The sequence below is a fragment of the Rhinolophus ferrumequinum genome, chromosome 25 (assembly GCF_004115265.2).
Source record: "Rhinolophus ferrumequinum isolate MPI-CBG mRhiFer1 chromosome 25, mRhiFer1_v1.p, whole genome shotgun sequence".
Classification (NCBI taxonomy): domain Eukaryota; kingdom Metazoa; phylum Chordata; class Mammalia; order Chiroptera; family Rhinolophidae; genus Rhinolophus; species Rhinolophus ferrumequinum.
The window spans coordinates 20585309-20604830 of record NC_046308.1 but is presented as its reverse complement, the minus strand read 5'-3'; the positions used below and the strand labels follow the sequence as shown (position 1 = coordinate 20604830).

The 19522-nt window shown below is 41.0% G+C and overlaps 1 protein-coding gene across 11 annotated transcripts in view; it reads left to right on the top strand.

Moving 5' to 3' along the window:
• PRR14L (proline rich 14 like) overlaps nt 1-19522 on the top strand; it is a 48119-nt gene continuing 28597 nt past the window's right edge. For 4 of the 11 annotated variants that reach the window (XM_033098372.1, XM_033098376.1, XM_033098382.1 and 1 more), the window contains exons 1-3: nt 1-193; nt 7374-7899; nt 15759-15831. In XM_033098372.1, the coding sequence (XP_032954263.1) occupies nt 7426-7899; nt 15759-15831 (547 nt within the window). In that variant the 5' untranslated portion in view covers nt 1-193; nt 7374-7425. Of the gene's footprint in view, nt 194-5984; nt 6006-7373; nt 7900-15758; nt 15832-19522 lie in introns of those variants that run through there. The other 7 variants (XM_033098381.1, XM_033098378.1, XM_033098379.1 and 4 more) reach the window with 5 other exon arrangements.

Genomic DNA, 19522 nt, shown 5'->3' with positions numbered 1-19522 from the left:
ATGGCTGGCTCGGGCCCCGGATGAGGAAGTACGAGGCGTGGGGGGAGAACCATAGAGACGAAGAGGCGGCTGTGGCCGGAGCGCCCCTGGGCTCGCTTAGCTCCACAGGCTCAGGTAGACTTCGCGGCGGCGGGGTTGCGGCTGCAGAGGCAAGGCTGGCGGGGCGAGCGAGTGCCGCGGAGCAGGCCTCAGGGTAAGAGGCCGAGGGCGGGAAAGCTTCGGGCGTAGGCGCCCCGCCCCACTCCACCCTAAGGGGACCATTCTCCGGGAGGTACAGGTTGAGGGAGAACCCGGCCCCCCGCCGTCTCGGGGTGCCGACGGGAATCGAGGCTGCGCTGCGGGTGGCGAAAGGACCCAGGGAAAGGAAGGAGACCAGGCCCCGCGTCGCGAGGGAGAAACGGCTTCTCCGAGTCCTGGTTCGGACGGGGGAGAGATACTCTTTAACCTCGTTTCGCCGGGGGTCCCCCAACTTCTTCGGTAGGGCGACGCCCCTTGTCGTGGGCGTACGCTCTTATCTGGCTCTAGGGCGTTTATCAGCGGAGTGAGACCGGCTCCTGGGGTGCGATAGGGCGATTCAGAACTTATTTTAAGGAGGGATAAGAGATAACCCCCAACAAGACCTGTCCCCCCTATTTGGTCATCGCCCGCCCCCACAAGTGAAGAGCGAGACTCAACTTGCTTAAAAGTGACAGAGGGATCGTCCTTCACTGTGGAAGGTAGAAGACTTTCCTTCTCTCCTTTATTTTTCACCTTTACCCCGAGATACAGAGAAGCAGACCCTGAATTTACCCTTCGCCCAGTCAGGTCCACAGAGGGAACCTCGTTTGTCGTCCCCAAGTCTCCTGGTGTGCAGTGAGCTCGTTTCCCTTGAACAATTAAGAGCATGGCGTTTGGAGTGTGATCGTTGCAAGCCTAGGTCTCCCATTTCCTATCTTTGTGACCTTGACTAATTGTTTAACCTTTCTCACTCTCAGTTAGCCCATCTCTAATTTGGGTACTCTCTTCATACAATTGTCATAAGGGCTACAGAAGAATTTGCGTTGTTGCTATTACTGTTACTGAATGTGTTTTTAAAAGGAAACCAATATCTTCGACAGAGAAACAGATTTTTCCATGCTGTGTCTTCCTATCCACCCCACCCCCAGCGCCCCTTCGCAAGTATTCAACCCATCCTTTCTCACCAGAAAGGAGACTTCTCCCCTGGGGTGGAGAAAGAGGCACTAATCCTTTTAGCTCCTACCTTACTACCCCAATTAACAAAGAGGGCCTCAATTAGAATAATCAGGAAAATAGACTTTGTTTTTGGAAAAAGGTCTGTAGTCCAGGAGTTAGGGAGACCTGATACCTGAAGCCAGCCTTTTCTTTGTTCACAGAAGCTATCATTTCTTCCTCACTGCTTAGAGATGTCCTATCCCACTCCCCCTACTTGATGTAGTGGTGGAAAAGCTTCCTTCTAGCTACACACCCCTCCCCCATAGAGGGAGATTCCAACTTTTTGCTTTCCCAAGAAAAATAAGACTATACCTTTGAGAGGAGGACTCCTTTCTGCTATATATATTTAGAGTGGCACAGATGGTTTCTTTTCTCCTCTTCCTTTGAAAAAGAAATTAAAATCCTTTATGCAGAGAGTCTGTCAGTAGAAATCAGGAGCATTTTCACTCCCCATGTGGAGACAGGGATCCTTTTTCTGCATGTTAATAAAAGGAGGAAAAGGGAAACAGTGTTTGATGCTTTTGAGATTTCCTGCGCGCTCCATGTTGAAGAGCTGGGCTTCCCTGCCCCACTTTCAGTTTGTCTAGAGATCTTGTTAAAAGATTCTTCTCTCTGTCCCCTCAAGAAGAGGCCCCTTCTCGGAATTCCCTCATGGAGGGATTGGCTACAGTGTCCGAATCTTTGGAAAAGAAAGCCCCTTTCTCAAAGTGAAAGGAGTGTTGTGAACTTCTGAGGGCTTGATCATTATTGTGAGTATTGTCCCTTGAACCGAGTGTGGCAGCGCCCAGCATTATTAACTGTTCTTTTCGTTAAGAGCAGTCCCTTTGCATTAGAATGAAAAGGAGAGACCTTCACACTCGGGATTATGGGGGCACATGGTTCTGCTGTTTTCTTTGTTTGATTTTCCCCCCTCTTTTTTTGCTTAGTGCTATGAACTTTGTACCCCCAGAACTTTTGTTTTGGGGAGTGTTTGAACAACTAAAGTAAAAATTGCTGCTGTGTCAGGTTTTTAATATTACAAAATGTATTCTAATGAGATTGAGAGCTACAATGTTAATCTTTCTCTGGTAGGTTTTTTCCCCTTCCCTTTTGTTATTTGGTGGGATAGGAATTAACACTGCCTAGTTGCCTGCAGACGCATTAAAGAAAAGCTTTCTATCTTTTTTGTATGTAAAGTATTCTTAAATTACCTCTGTTTGCCCTTAAGTACTTGCAGTGGGGATTAGTCAGAACTCTGTACCACCATTGTTGGTGTCTATGGGTGTGCTGAAACAAAGTGAAATAAAAAAGTTTTACCTCGAGTCATGGGATTTTTATGGGTGGCAGGACCTTGGAGATTATTCTGTTTAACTTGTTGATTTTACGTGTGAAAAACAAGTGACACACTGCAGGCCATGCAGCTAGTAAGTGCACGGCAGCATAGAGACCCCCGCCCTGCGCGCCCCCGTCCCCCCCCCCACGGAGACCAGCATCTATCTAGACTGCTCCCAGCACTGCTTGTGCATTTCAAACACAAAGATGTGGGGATGATTGTTTTCATTTCAAAAACATTTCTTTCATTGGAAGAATTGTACTGCATACTCCCTGTAAATACTAGTCATTTATTTCCTTTAGGAAAAAAAAATCCATTCTCTAAACAATCTGATTCTTGTTTGCGTTATGGTAAAGATGACAAGCTAATGGCAGCTGGCAAGAGTTGGTTGTGACTCTGGGTTATTTTTTGCTTATATCTCAAACTAGATGATTATCTGGTGTCCTCACCCAATAGGTCATTCGTAAGGATTGAACACGAAATCCCTGTCTACATTTTAGAAGCTTATGTTACTCTTTTCTCTTATGTGAAGTTTATTTAACGTATTAATGTAAAAACTTTTATGGTTGAGGCAGAGAGCTGACATTTGGGAAGATACTGATAAAAGAAAAGGATATACAGTTTTTTTTATTGCTACGTGTTTGGATTTTGTGAAATAATGTTTACAAACGTTTTTGACAGGTAATACATACTCATTGTATAAAAAGAAAAAAGGACAGTATACCGGTCATTGATGATCCCATCACCCAGGATAACACTGTTAATACTTGTATTCTTTCAAACATTTTCCTATATACATATTCATTTTTACCAAAATTAGAGTCTTGATGTTTATGTAATTAGCTAAAATATCAGGCAGCTTTCTATGTAAATATATATTTCTGCACCAGTTCTAATTGCTCCATTGTATTCAGAGATTTAGTTTTAAAGAACTTGGGTGGTAAAATTCTGTTCTGTTTCTGCAGTTGTGTGGTATTACCAGTATCTTGATAGATGGCAAAAAATGAGGGAACAGTTTAATGGTGCAAGCTAGTGAGCTGAGAGTAATTTTAAACTGCTACTCCAGGCTTACATCTAAGTACCACTCCATCACTGAGGGTTCCAGCCAAGGCGCTCAGCTGTTCTTGGTGACTCAATGCAGATGCTGCTGAGAAACTCGAGGACCCAGAATTGGGCTGGGAGAAAAAGGAGGGTGTGTCTGTTTTGTTTCGACAGCCAATGTGCCTAGTTTTTTTTGTAGGTTGAAATTTCTTAGAATTAGGTCTCTACCAAACAAGAGTATCAAGCGATGGTGGTAGCTTTGTGGTATAGTTGGCACTTGTAAATTGGAAGTTATCTTTTGGTGACCAAAACATTTAAACTTCTGTTTCTACCAGTACCAGTTTACAGTATATCTGGAGGTATAGGAAAGATAAGGGCACTGTTTTCCCTGAGGAATATTTTGAGCCATTTTATATGATTATCGATTTTACCTCTTTGTGTTAAAGATCTGTTTAGCAAATGTATTTTTGCCTGAGTTTGTGTTCAGAAGAAAATCTTGAATTAGGAGCATGGGGCTGGAATGGAGCGGGATTTGTTAGAAACACTGCTGGAGTTGAGTCCTGGGCTACCAAATGCTAACTGAAAGGCAAGTGGCAGGTCAGGTATAGTTATGTTGGGGATTCAAGTTGGAGCTCTAGGATACTGGAGATGCCATTACTGAGAGAAGCGACAGGATCAAACATAAGCACGGAAGTGTACTGAGGGCATCTTATTCATTCCTGAAGAAACATGTTTTCCGTAGCTATTTGCAGGGAGTAAGGCTGTTATTCATTGGGTTGGATGGGTTCTATTTTAAACATGTTAGGTTTTTGGGAGTGCCATCCTTGTAAGTAAAACAGGTCAGGAACTTGAGAAAAGATTGGGGCTAAAGATGTTTTTTTTTCCCTTATTTTAAAATAAAATCCGTTTTAGTAAGATATAATTCATACACTATATACAATTCACCAACTTAAATTATACAGCTCAGTGGTTTTTAGCATAGTCACAGAACTGTGCCACCATCACTGCAATCAGTTTTAGGACATTTTTATCATCTCCTCAAAGAAACTGTCCATTAGCAGCCACTGCCTAGTTCTCGAACTCTCCCAGCACTAAGCAACCACTAATCCACTTTCTGACTCTAGATTTACCTGGTCTGGACATTTCATACAAATGGAATCTTACGATATGTGGTCTTTTGTGACTGGTTTATTTTACTTACCATAATGTTTTCAAAGTTCATCCATGCTGTATCAGGAATCAGTACTTCTGATTTCTTTTTAGAGTTGAGTATTATTCCATTGTCTGGAGAGACCACATTTTCTCCAGTCATTAGTTGATAGACATTTGAGTTGTTTCCACTTTTTGTGCTTCTGTGAACATTTGTGTACAAGTTTTTGTGTGGATACATGGGCTTTTTGCAAACAACCCTAGGAGTGGATTTGCTGGGTCTTGTAGTCACTCTATGCTTAAAGGGACAGTTTTGGCAGAGAAGCTGCAAGAAAAGGTGAGGTCATCAAAAAAGTGAAGCCTAAATCTCAAGGATTAAACTTTTGAGAACACTCGCACTTCGGTGGCACGCAGGGAGAAGAGCTCTTGAGCACAAGCTGGTGGACAGACCCATGGAGCCCATCTCCATCCATCAGCAAACCTGCCCTTTCACAGTATCCTTTACAGCACTGTTCTGGTCTGTGTGTGGCATGCCAGCCAACAACTGGGTTGTGGCTGTCATTGGGAAAGGGAAACTGAACCACATTAAAATTGAGCGCTTCTACCTATGGAGGGAGGGGGCGTCATCAAATAGCAGTTCCACTTTATCTCTAGTAACCCCCACGTACATGTGCGCACCCACAAAATGGCCTAAACTCTAAAGTGCCCCCAGAAATATCAAAGACCTGGAGGAGAAAGGAGAGGACTATAGGTCCAAACAGGGTGCATTTCTCTCAGTACTGTTTATGAGTCTCATTTGATTCTCATCGTACGCCTATGCACAACAGTTTATCTCTTTGCTTTTTCTCTTTTTTGGGGGGGGCAGAGGGTATTCAAGTTTTTTCATCAGCCGTCCTGTTTCCTAAACTTTATGAACCAGCAGCCTGATTTCCTGTAATTCCTAGTGTTTAAGTAACTAGTGTAGCATTATGTCCTTTTATGTTTGAGAAGGGTTCCTTAAAAACACTAAGGACGCCCAGTGGATGAAAGCGTAGGAACACGAGTAAACCATCCACTGCAAGTTGGAAAACCAAGATAAAGGCAGAATGGTCCAGAACGAGAGGACCTGTCATCTGCCCTTCCTCAGCTCCCAGCTTCGGTCCAAATAGCACAGGTCAGAGGATGGGACCTTCTGTGCAAGGAGGAACAATTGTCAACCCAGGAATATTCAAAGAGCGAGTACTTCTTCACTTGGAGGCAGAGCGTGTGCCTTTGTGTGAGCAACGTCTGTGGGCTACACCAGAAAATCAAGGTAGGAATAGAGACAGGGACCAAGGAAACTGAGGTGTAAACATTTACAGGGTGTGTTGGAGACTCCCTCCTGCTCAGAAATCTCATTGTTGTCAGTGAAAACAAGGTGAGACAGCTCAACAATCCAAACAGTTCCCCAGCCAGCGCTGGGCCTTGCTTGTATGTGGCATGTTTAGTTGGGGAGAAGACGAATGTTAGGAAGGGTAGGCGTAGACATTGGATGGCTTTCTGAAACATCCTTCCCTCTGTGCATTTTGGCCAAAGGGATTTGCCATCAATACCCCCAATAAATCCTTGTTATGAACTCTGAGTTGCCAAATAGTTCTCATCTTTTCTGTCCTTGTTTAGGGTTAGGGAAAGCATCAAGAATGAAAACATGTAATAGTAGTATCTTACTTGGTTAACCAATTTTTGCCTTTGTCAGGTCAAAGTGGATTTTGTGGGAACTGCACACATTGGTAGACTACAATGGAAAAGTTACCTGCCGGGAAACCCTGGTTCCGAAGTGTATCGACCATTCCCTAGGGCGTGTGCGTGTTTTGACTACTTTAATAATATAGTAGTATGAGCTCATTAGGTATAAATATTTCAGCAAATAACCTGTTTCCATCACCCCATGCAAGAAATTGAACATTCCCATTTCAAATGACGTCCCCTGGACATCCCCCTCCTTCCTGTTAGATAACCATGTCATATTTTAGGTAGGTCGCTTTTAACCTCTTCAGGTGTGATTTTAGGTCTATAATGGGAAGATGATAGCTGCCCTACTTAGCTCACAGGGATGTGAGAATCAAATGAGTGGTCTGTGAAGGCACTTGGAAAATGCAACGATGCTAAATAAAAGGAAATATTCTGCTAAAGCGTGTCTGTGCCAGCCTGGGTAGATATAGCTCAAGTGTTTGGTAAGCAGTGAAGGAATGGAATTCATTTTCTCTATATCGTCTTTCAAAGAGTATTCGTAATGAAGAAAAGCCTGTGAATCAAATTCTTCAGAGTCCTTAAGTATACATTCTTTCAGGAAAAATTTACTGAGTACCTACTATGTGTCAAGTACTTATTCCAGGCAGTGAACAAAACGAGCAGGGTCAATGCGTTTAAAACAAGTAGAAAACTGTCTTTATCTTCTAATTTACATTAGGTCTATCCTTGGATGCTTAGACATGTCTTATTTTCATCTGCATTTGCTAACCCTCCAGATTTTAACTGAATTGTTCGTAAGGCAGTCTATGAAGGAGAATTTTTTGGTGCCAGGTAATACTGGCATTTGAGGTAGAATTTATTGTTTTTATTTTAGCCAGCTTGAGCTGAGACAGCTTTCTTCTACCCTGCAAGGTTTTAAACTTTTATCCCTTCCTTTGATTTGTGTCAGGGTGAACCATTTGATGTAAAAGACTTGACTCCATAATCTACAGTCTGCCCTAATGCTGTCATCCGGAGTAGAGACTCAGCCAGTTCCACTTGATTCCTCCATGTCTGCCGTGGTACAGGAATTATACTCTGAACTCCCAGTAAGTGTCTCCAAAGAGCTTCATGCTGACCCTGTGCCAAGTGTGATTCCAGATGTAAAACCTGGAGCCTCAAGCTCTCTTGTAAGTCAGAGTAGGGCAGTGCCCTTGGAGCTGCAGAGGACTCATGCGGAAAGTTGTTGCGAAGAAACCTCTGAGAACTCGGATCATGGGGGTGAGCCTGGGCGGTGTGGGCTGGTGGACTCCACAGGAGGCAGTTCTGTGGCTTCTGGGATCTTGGCTAGGGAAGAGAAAACCAAGAGCATGGAGCTAAAGGTCTTCAGAGATCGAGGGAACCAGGTGGAAATTGTAAGAGACCTCTGTGAGGGAGCAAAGGAAGACCCGCGTCAACATTCCACAGCAGCTGAAGCAAAGATCAGCCCAAGTCAGGTAAGAAATGAGATCTTGATTTAGATGAGTTGAGTGTGAATGACAGCTTTCCAGAGTAACATTTCACATAATAAAGTACAGATGCTAACAGGTAGCTTATGATTTATTCTTGAAGCACTTCCAAAATGTTGATTTTGATGTTAAGTTTCTTTTGATGATCTTTTAAAACATTTGTATCACATCAGACACTTGAAGAGAAGTGCTTATCTAATGAAAAAGTGCCACTTTTCTGAAGTAGCTATTGTATATGAAATGTTGAGGCTCTTTGTGATAGTCACGTGGTATTTCTGCATCTGATGTTAAGAAATGATGTGTATTTTTTCCTTATGTTTTGGTAGTATCATGGTCAGTGGTAGTATGATGGAGTGAGATGTCACAGAGATAGATATCTTTGAGGGAAGCTGTTGATCCAGGTAGGGCTTCAGAGGATGGATACCCTAAAGGGAGTTCTATATTTTTGAAGCAAGTCCTTAGCTTTGCAGGTCCAGAAACTTGACTTTGGTTTTTTAGTACATCAGAGATAATATAATGGTCTCCAAGGGACAGACCCATGCTGACCCACTTCATAAGAGGCTGAAGTATAAACCAGAAAGCCAGTTCTTTAATTAGTACACAGTGAAAAGTGGAATCATTACTTGGGAAACCAAATATCTCATTATGGGTCTGAACTTAGAGTAAGAGGGATTAGTTAGGTGAGACTAATGGTTAGTGAGCTGTGATGGACCCCCAAGTCCTAACGGAATATACCTGCCAAGTGGACTAGAAAACTTACTTTCTCTCCTGGATGGTGCCTTAGACCAGGAGTTAACAAACTTTTTCTGTAAAGGGCTATATAGTAAGTACATATTGTGGGCTTTGCAGGATACTTGGTCTCTATCAAAGCTACTCAGCTCTGCCATTGCAAAACTATAAAGTGAAAGCAAGCATAGATGATAAGTAAACAAATGAGGGTGACTATACAAATAAAACTTTGTTTGTAAGCATAGGTGCTGGCCTACAGACTAGTTTGCCAACCCTTCCTCCAGACCCGTTAATAAATTCATATTCTCTGGGCTTCTGGAGCTAGGCTTCATTCTCCACCTGATAAATACATCATTTCTTTACACAGGTTACAGGGCAATTTATTATTGTTAGTAGGCTGCATGTATTGACCATAAGTAGGAATGAGAAAACATTAAGTAACAGTTGAACATGATAATCAGATTTTATGCTGCGATGACCTACCTTTAAAAATATAGTTAAATGAATGAGGTAACAGATTCAGGATCTAAAAGTTTCTTACTTCTTGATATGATGGGTTGAGTCTAACAAGATGAGTTTCTTAATGTAAATATTCAATGTGAAATTATGCATATATAAATTATGAAGTATAATAATGAACACAACATATGTACATCTGTGCATTTATGTACACACACATGTATATACATATGACCCAAACTAAGAACTAGAAGATTACTCTTTTCTCTGTTCTTTTTTTGAAACCATCCTTTTTTTCCCCAACTCCATCAGAGGTAAATACTATTCTGATTTGTATAAAGCAAAATGAAATTTAATTGATATAAATGTACGGTTTTATACTTAGTTCCATAATTTGAACTCCAAAATTGAAAAAAAAAAAAAAAGCAGTGTTTATGGAGAAACAGAAGACCTACAGGTTTCAGCTGGTCACTTATAATTAACTTTGTGGTGTGGCTGCCAAGAAAAGCCCATTTGCTCTTAATATCCAGTAACAGGAACGTGTTTCCTGGACTGAGGGATGGTTGTGTTCTGGTTAGCGTATAGCTAGAATATTCTCACAGTCCGCTCTCCTCCCAGCGCTCAGACAAGGTTAAGATGCCCCAGGGTTGTGGGGTGGGGGTGGGGAGTGTGGTCAGAGGGGAAGCAAGGAATGTGTCAGTGTTGGGTTCCTGGCCAAAGTGGATCTTGTCCCCTCCTGCCCACACTGAGCATTGTGTCATGTGTGGAAGGAGTGTAGAAAACCAGGAATGTGTTCATGGATAAGAATTCACACTAGTAATACAACCTGAAAAAGCACCAGTGGAGGCCAAGTTGCTGGGTATGTCTTCCTATGAAAGAGAGGACTGGGGAAGTGAGAGAAGCCTTTAAGAATTTGGGGGGCTATCAAGCAGAAGTGGTTCTGTTGGGCACAGTTAGGCTTAGTGGAAGACATGGCAGTAATAGCTCCTAATCATTCTCAGGTCACAGGACCCTTTGGAAATCTGAATGAATGCTATGGACCTCTCAGAAAAGCAGACAGGAGGTTTGCAAAGCCCAGACATCCTGGGAACCTCCAAATAAGGCCTCTCCTAGATTGGCAAAACACCACAACATGGTCAAAAGATAACTGACAAATTGGGAGAACATACTTGCAACATACATCACAGATAAAGGGCTTTTATCTCTAATGTGTAAAGAACTTGAGGAATGAAAAACCCAATAGAAAATTAGAGGAAAGACATTGATAATTCAGTGTGTGTGTGTTAAACTCATGAAGAGATGGTCAGCCCTACTCATAACTAGAGATGCACATTTAAACAACACGTGATACCGCTTTTTCCCTATGAGAATGGTGAAAATGGAAACTTACAACAACATTGGGTTGGCAAGGCTGTGAGGAAAAAGGTGTTCTCACACTTCGCTGGTGGGAATGCGTACTGGTAACTTTCGGAAGAGGACTTTGGCTACCCCTAACAAAGCTGTACGTGCCCTGGCCTGTTGACCCAGCGCTCTCATTTCTAAGTGTCTACCCTAAAAATACACCACCTCCAGCAATGTAAAAGTACATAAACACAAGATTATTCTTTGAAGCATTATTTATTGTAAAATATTGGAAGGAACTTAAGTGTCTACATATAGGAGAGATGTTGGATAAACTTAAGGTATATAAACATCCGTACATGGAGGACTGTGTGCAGCAGTAGGAAAGAATGAAGAGCTTCATGTACAGAGGTGGAGTGATTTCCAGGTGTGTTGGAGGTCCGCAAACCACCTCTAGTTTTGGCGAGTCACTAGAACTCACAGGATTCAGCATATGGTCATATTCACAGCTAAGATTAACCACATTTAGAGGAGAGAGGGGTAGAGGCAAAGTCTAGAGGAAATCAGTCACAAGTTTCCAAGAGTCCTCTCCCAGTGAAGTCACACACACTTAACTTCCTCTGGGCACCATTGTGACAGCACATGGGAAATGGTGTCTACTGTGGAAGCTTGTTAGAGCCCAGGGATTTTCCTGGGCACTGGTCACATGGGCATCCTCCAGCCAGCACATACCAAAATTCCAGACTTTCTGGAAGGAAGCAAGGGTTTATTATAAACCATATTGTTGTATAAGTACAGTAAACTACTCATCATTTAGGGAATGGTGGAAACTCGAAATCTAAGTTCCCAGTTACTAGGAAGGCTACCCTTGCAAACAAGCGTTCTAAGGATAACAGCTGGGCCTGCTATGGTAACTCTTTTCTGCAAACTAGAATATACTGTTAAGTGAAAGACCAAAGCATAAACTGATATCTGTGGTATCCTCCCTTTCATGGAAGAAAGAAGGGGAAATAAGCAAGTATATGAGTATCTGCTCATTTGTATAAAACACACATGTACACACCGGAAGGATGAACCAGAAACAAATGGGTTTGGTTACCTACAGGGAGCAGGCGGATGCGGGGTGAAAAGAATATGGGAATGGGATGGGAGGGACAGGACGACGGGACAGTCTTTCACCTTTTTGTGTATAGTTCTGACTTTATACTGGAAAAGTAAATAGACCACAATGTTACGGGAACCCAGAATCGAATACAAGCTAACAAATGACTGTTACAAATAAATGATGAAACCACACTGAGGGGTGGGGATGGAGAAGAACAAGAACAGTAACCCAAATAACTTCGGGGAAACAGTATTTTGACTATATACTCTAAGACTAAATCAAAAAAAGAGCAAAACATTTTAGTAAATTTGTTTTTCACAGGGGTGTGGCTTAGCAATTCCTAAACTACTTTATGTGTATTCTAGGCTCGAATGAAATACGTAACTATTGTGGATAATGAGACCCAGGTTTTCACTGATAAAGAAATTACAAATGGTGGAATGGGGGCTAGAATGAACCCTGTGGTGTGGAAGTGGAATTGGAGTTAATGGTATAAACTAAGATTTTTCATATATGCAAGTAGATACAGAAATGTATGTGTGTGGGGGGGTGGTTAGGTAAGACCTAGGAGCAGTGAGCACACTTGGCACCCAGACCTTGGATTCTAAATAACATCTTCAATCAAAGGTACTGAGACTCTGGAGAAATGCTGTTCCAGGGCCGGCACAGGGAAAAATACAAAATAAACTTGGAACAATTTGTGGTGAATGGTGAGAAAATTATGGGGACATATCAAAAGAACATAGGAGCCAATTTAAAGGGACTTCTGGTGGCCAAGACTGGGGTGATTAGAGCTTAAATAGATAGTAATGAATTATAATCCATAGAGTAAAACAAATATGAGCCCGTGCTGATATAAAATACTTGAATAAATAACTTGAAAAAAGAAAACTCTTAAAGAATTCCAATTAATAAATGTAGAAGGAATGAGGGGAATAAAAAGTCATCATTTGGCAACCATCACAGCAATAATCCATCTCCAGCAAGACTCATCAATACATGTTAAAACTAGTGGCTACAAGTTTGAATGAGAAACAAATATTTACATAGTCTCAAAGTATCTCCTCGGAAGATACCCGGGGTGCTAAAAAAATGTTTACAAGTAGACACTTTGGTCAAGGTTGCTCAAGCAATGGGTCTCCTAATCAGAAGCATCTGGACGCTGATGGTAACCACTTTGAGCACCTCTTGTAATTGCAGAAGTCAAACGTGACTTGTATTCATCTTTTGTTATCGGTGTATATTGGGTATTACAATTTCCATAGTTTTTCCTTTTCTTAATGTGTATACATATTTTTACATATGTGTATACATATTTTGCATATACATGTACATTTACATAAACATATTATACATATACAATATGTGTATACATATTTCACATTAAATATATATTTGTATTTAATAATTAAAAAGGTTTCACAGTAGAGAAACCTGATAGACCCCACCTGAAGCAGGGAAGGAAAGCTCACCTCCCCAGGAATGAGGCACCCCCGAGCCATGTGCCTCCTGAGAGGATGCACTGAGAAGCAGGATCGTTTCTGTGGGATTCCTGCCCCCAGATGCATAACTAGAATCTAAAGCACGAGGAAATATAAGATGAAGCCAAATGGAGGGATTTTCTTTCTAAAAGTGTCAAAGTCATGAAAGATAAAATACCTGAGAAACTGTCTCGGTTTAAAGGAGACTAAGGAGACATGATGACTAAATGTATGGTGGGAGCCTGGCCTGCATCCTGGTCCTGAAAAGGGACATGATGGAGTCATTAACAAGATTTGAATAAGATCTCTAGATTAGTTAGTAATATATTAGTAGTAATTTATTGCTATTAGTAATTGTACTGTGGTTATGTAAGATGTTAATATAGTAGGGAAAGCTGGATGAAGACTACAGGAAAACTTTTGAACAATATTTGCAGATTTGTACAATTAGAAATTATTTCTAAATCAAATGTTCAGAAACATTGAAAATTTTTTGAAAATAATAATAAAAAATACTCTTGCTACAGTGTGACAGAATGTAGCTCAATATGAGAGGTCCTGTTTTAACAGCTAGACGAATCTCGAAATGGGGCAGGTTGCACGGGGAAATCATGTTTATGGAGAGGCTGAGTTGAGTGACTGTCAGGAGCGTAACAGAGGATTCCAGTTTGGACAGCAACCTCAGAGGTGTTTCTTCCCACCCGAGGTTCTGCGGTTTTCCTCGTAGTCCTTGGTTTGCCCTTAGCAGCACGCCACCAACCAAGTTCTTTTTCCTTCAGCTGTTTCTCATCTCAAACCAGCAAGAGGCCCACAGGTGTGCACTGGCTCAGGTTTGGGGGAAAGTGCTCAAAGATTACTACTATTTGCCCACCCTTCTTGTTCCCTCTGGACCAACATGAGTCAAGGTAGTGATTTCAAGTGGGGCACGGCTCCAGTAATAACTAGCGGTAATTGTGAAAGATGGCGACCTAGGCTTTCCAGTCATGTGTTGCATGAATTGGATGAATAGAATATAACGAAGTTCAGTTGGCTTGGTGAATTTCCCAGTTCATGGAGAAGTGCACCAATATTTAGAATTGGACGTCTACGCTTTTCTATATCTTGGACTCTGATGAAACCTAAACTGGTTTTGTTAAGTATTCATTTCATTCACTCATTTAATCTTAAAGTCACTATAGGGTTTCCTTTGTTGTTTTTGTTATTGTTAAAAGAAAAACAACAAAATACATGTTATTTTATGAAGCAACTGATTTTTAAATATTGGGCTTAACTTTTAATTTGCTTTTTAATTAAAATACACATAATGTGAAATATACCATTTTAACCATTTATAAGTGTACGGTCCAATGTTCACATTGTTGTATGACTGTCACCACCATCCATCTTCAGAATTCATTTCATCTTCCCCAACCGAAACTCCGTACCATGAAACAAGAACTCCCCATTAGCCTCTACCCCCCCCCCAGCCCCCTGGCAACCACCGTTCTCCTTTCCGACTATGAATTTGACTGCCGTAAGTACCTCATATAAGTGGGATCATACAGTCTTTGTCCTTTTGTGACTGCACTTAACATTTTTTTAAAGATCCACTTAAAAAATTAAAATAAGTTTTCCAAACATGAGATATTTCAATCATGAAAAAGTAAACCAGCAAAAAATGATTCTTGCCTGCCTTATGATTGTGTTAAAGGGGTATAAAACCTTGTGATTAATAATACGCTTTGATCAGGGGCTCTGTTACTAGGGAGGGGAGAAGAAAGGCGGAAAAAAAGGGAAAGTATCTGAGAACAGGCGCAGTAGAAGGGACAGCTGCACGAGCCAGACTGAATGGTGAAAGAATGTATTCAGTTCTAAACACATTTGTAGAGAAGAAAGATCGAAAACTATGTTGCATGCACATTACCAGCCAGATTGTGGAAAAGATTGATCTTATTTAAGAATAAGATATAAAGAGATGGCATGTGACATCCTACATAGATGATTTAACATTGAAAACGATATTGTGCTTATTTTGTTTGTTTTTCATCGTGCTTAGCTATAAGCTGTAGGGTCTTTAGATTTTTATATATTTTGCTTTTTTTCCCCCCTCATAGTGGTAGATGTGCCTGGATTGAATATAATGTGCCTGGATGTGCTGTAATAACTTTGGTTCCCCGGTAGACTACTTTGATCATGCACAGCTCAGACACAAAAGTTCTGAATTGTCTGTTAGCTATAACATATGAAGACTCAGTATACATTTTTTGACAGATCTTTGAAGATATCTGGACAGGGGACATCAAGTACGGAAGCCCAGCGGCTATTGATCACTTGAAGCATGTAGGAAACTGAAAGATCCATCTAGAAATACAAAAGTTCCTTTGTTTTCAGTGTTCTTTGCTATGAACATAATCACAGCTATTTCCACAAATGTATGTTTACTCCGTATCGTGGACCCGTCATTGCATAGTTCAGTGTCCAGTCCCATCTGAAGATGGGGCCATCACTGCCCTTCCTTACTCATCTGCCTCTGCCTCTTCCTCCAGCTCCGGAAGCTCAGGTTTGGAGGAGCTCTTTGGGGTCTGGTGATAATTGGGGCTTATTTAAATGTGAGGTTTCCTGCAGTTCCCAATCTTTGTGACTGCTAGTAAATTTCCAGGAGTCATAAAGAAGTCTCTTCTCAGAGGATAATTTGCATGCATGACCTCAAGTATTTCTGAATCCTCCCTGACCGCTGATTTTCTTCACTGCAGGAGGACCTCCTAATGCCTTCGAGCAAAGAACTTTTATGCACGGACCTCCCTGAAGATTGTCTGAGGAGCAAAGGTATTTTACTTGTTGCAAATCTTTTCCTTTTTCCACTCACACACTATTTTAGTTCAGTTTCCATTTTGTGTTGGGAATGTAAGAATTATAGGTCCCTGCCTTGCAAGATCGACTCAACTGTAGAAATTCTTGGTATTGCGCATGGACGTACTCGAAGAACCCTAGTGTATCAAGCAGGGCTTATTTTTCACACTAGTTTGCTTCCCACTTTTCTGTGCATCCCTGTTGACATTGTTTTGAACCTTCATTGCGGATGTGGAATCTTTTATTTGATTTTATAAAATGAAATGGCTTTTTTGGAAGGGTTAGTGTGATGGAGGAGGAGTCCACCCAGGCCGGTTCAGCACTGTGGCAGTGCAGCTGTTCTTGTTCTCCTGGGCGAACAAGATGGGAGAAAGCGTTTACTCCAGGTCACCTTGAGAGCTTTCAAAGCAGTTTCCTTTCCATTATCTTGTTTTGCTTCTCAAAGCACTGGTTGTGGAACGGCATCTGAGATAGCGCCTTTAGTTTGTTTGTTTGGTTGATTGATTGAGGAGGAAGCTGAGGCCCAAAGAGAGTGCTGAGCCAGGATTCTTCTTCTGCCCCAGGCTGAAAATCATCTTAGGTAACTCTTGAGAGGATTATATGTACATATTATACAATCGAGGTTAATAATATAGGGTAATCGGAACCTCAACACAAAAACATAGACACAGCAAATATGTTTAATTATGTGAACATGTTGTTACTGTGATGATATAACATCAGATTTGACTCTGCTTCTTGGCAGCCTGGACAGAAAAGGAAGCACAGATCGTCCTTAGGAGAAAGGACACTTGTCCCAGTTTATCACCCTGCTTCCTGCTGCTGGACCTTTTCTCTGTGGCTCAAAGGCTTGGCTGTCCAGTGCAGATTAAAGCTCTGAAGATGAAAAGTGTCACTTCATACATAAGTGTCACCTGCATCTGCAGGGCCCCCAAATCTTTTTAGTGTGCCTCCAGTATTGCTGTATGGGTCTTGGGTGTGTTGGTCAATTTTTACCCACATCTTAACCACAAAATTTGTGTGTTAAATTACACTTTCATTTAACAACTGAACTGACCTTTTAAACAGGAAAACCTGAGTTTTTTTCTATAAGGAAATCTGCCTTCTCAGACTTACCTGGTTATTCTCCCCTAAAAACTCGTCCACTTTGGACCATGGATAAGATGAGCTCTTTAGAAAAGTATGCTCAGATAGTTAACTAAGTGTCCTCAGATAAACTACTTTGTGGCCCTTCTTTTCCTGTCTTAATATCATTCCTTTTTAATGACTTACATTGGTAAAATGAATTACCCAACCGCCTCCCCAAGCCTCGTGCAAGGTTCTGTTTTAGATGAGGGTTTTACTAGGGTTTTTTAGCAGCAGTGACCTAATGCCTGGCTATATATTCTTCTGTTCAGTCCCCCAAGAACCTTTCAAGGTGTCCTTCTGTTACACATTAGGAAACAAGCTCAGCTGTCCAGAGTCCCAACCAGTCATAACAAGGCAGAAAGGAAGGTTCTGTGAAGGCAGGTCTGGGAAGGAATTGAGCCCTGGGCATATACAAGCAGGACATACCACCACCATGGATCTGAGTTACACAGACGCATGTGCTCTACTGTAGTTTCACCAGACTTGCAGCCTGCTTTGCCGGGGTGAAGGTCGTGCATCTACTAACTTATAATTTACTAAAGAATTGAGAAGTAAATGATGTTTCTTTTAAGTCTAGTTGTTATACTCTCTGTAGGGACTTCAGCTGCCAAAATTTTCACTCACTATGCCCCAGATCATAGTTCCTAGTTCTAGGCATACTAGATTTAAGTTTTCCTGATGAAAATCTAATATATCTTTGCTACTACCTCTAAGTGTCTGCACTGTTGAGCACTGTGTAACTTTGCTAGTTTTATTTATATTAAGTTTTTATTATTCTAACTGCTGGGGCACCTCACAGGTCAGTGTTTGTAATAATTTATGAATTCGCTGAGGAATGAATTCGGATCCCCTGCAATGAGTTGTTTGTTTCTTCTTAATTTTTTCTTATTTATTTATTTTTCTTTCCCCTGTACTGAGTTGTTTAGTAAGTGAACCTAAGCTACTATACTCTCCCTTCATGCGTTGTCTTTCCTTCTCTATGTAAACGTCCCATTCACATTACTTGCAAATTAGCATGGTATTCCAGAATTTTGAGGTTCTTTAGTCATATGTCTGCTGTGACTCATTTCAGTGAAATGAGAACAAGCTGAATCCTTTAAAAGGATTCTTTTGTGTGTTAACCAAAAGCACTCTTTAATTGGTAGGATGCTATTTTGCATATTATTCTTTATTTCTTGATTGTTGTAGGGCAGGTGCAAGAGAAGCGGGCATGGGGGAAGCAGTGATGGGTATTAGTTGAGGGAATATTTCACAGGCGAGAATGTCCTGTCAGGCACTCTGGCTGGTGCCTCGCCCTTTCTGCTGTTCTGAGTTTTAATGTGCCTGTTTCGCTGTAATTTTCTGTTTAATATTTTTATAAACCGACATTATCAAGTTGTGTTTTATTTTCAGAGTTTCTTGTAACTGGGCTTCTATGGGAAGGTTGTGTGTAGAAGAAAGATGGAATGGGTACCAGGAATAAAATCAATATTCCTTCCCACAGCAGCAATTTCCCTTAAGGCTTATTTGTGAATTAACTGAAATAGGAGGGTCACCAGAAACTGGAAGAGCATTATGAGAATATATTTTGATGCAGAGGTGAAAGCAGTCAAGGAGGGAAAAACTACCTACCTTATATAATTCTGGGAACAAGACAGTGTAAATTATTTAGAATGATTAAAATTGAAACAGTCTTTTAAAGGCCTCTATTTCTGTTATGTGAATAAATGAAGCATCATAGATGGAATGAACAAACCTATCAATAAAGCCCTTATGCCTTATATACATCTAGATTCTTGGAGTTTATTGATTTGTTTCTATACTTTGGAATGAATATTTCCTGTTTTGTATTCCTATTTGTGTCATTATCCTATAATTTACACTTCAGGGCACGTAGAGTTTAAAAATGATCCAGTACCACACCAGACAACATGGAAGAAGTCTAGACATTTGGGGACATGAATATTTTTGTTTATTAAGGTATATCTTACCATTAATAAATTCATCCTTTTTGTGTGTGTGTACAATTCTGTGAGTTTTGACAAATATATGCAGTTGTGTAACTACCATGACCCCAGAAATTTCTCGCAGGCTTTTTTTAGTCCCTCTTGCCAACCACAGTCCTTACAGCAACCAGTGATCTGTTTTCTGTCCCTATAGTTTTACCTTTTCCGGAATGTTCTACAAATATATCCATACAGGAGAAACTTTTGAGTGTGGCTTCTTTCATTTAGCATGATGCGTTTAAGATTCATCCATATTACTATGTGTGTCAGTATTTCATTGCTTCTTGTTGCTGAAGAATATCCTGTTATCTGATTTTTATCAGTTATTTCCCATGTGAGGGAAATTTGAGTTATTTCCAGTTTTGACAATTATGAATAAAGCTGCTATAAACATTTGCATGTGAGTTTTTGTGTGAACATGAGTTGTCATTTCACCTGGGCAAATACCTAGGCATGGGACTGCTGGGTCACTTGGAAAGTGTATGTTTAATTTTATAAGAAACTAACTTTTCCAGAGTGGTTGTGCCATTTTGTATTCCTACCAGCAATTTATA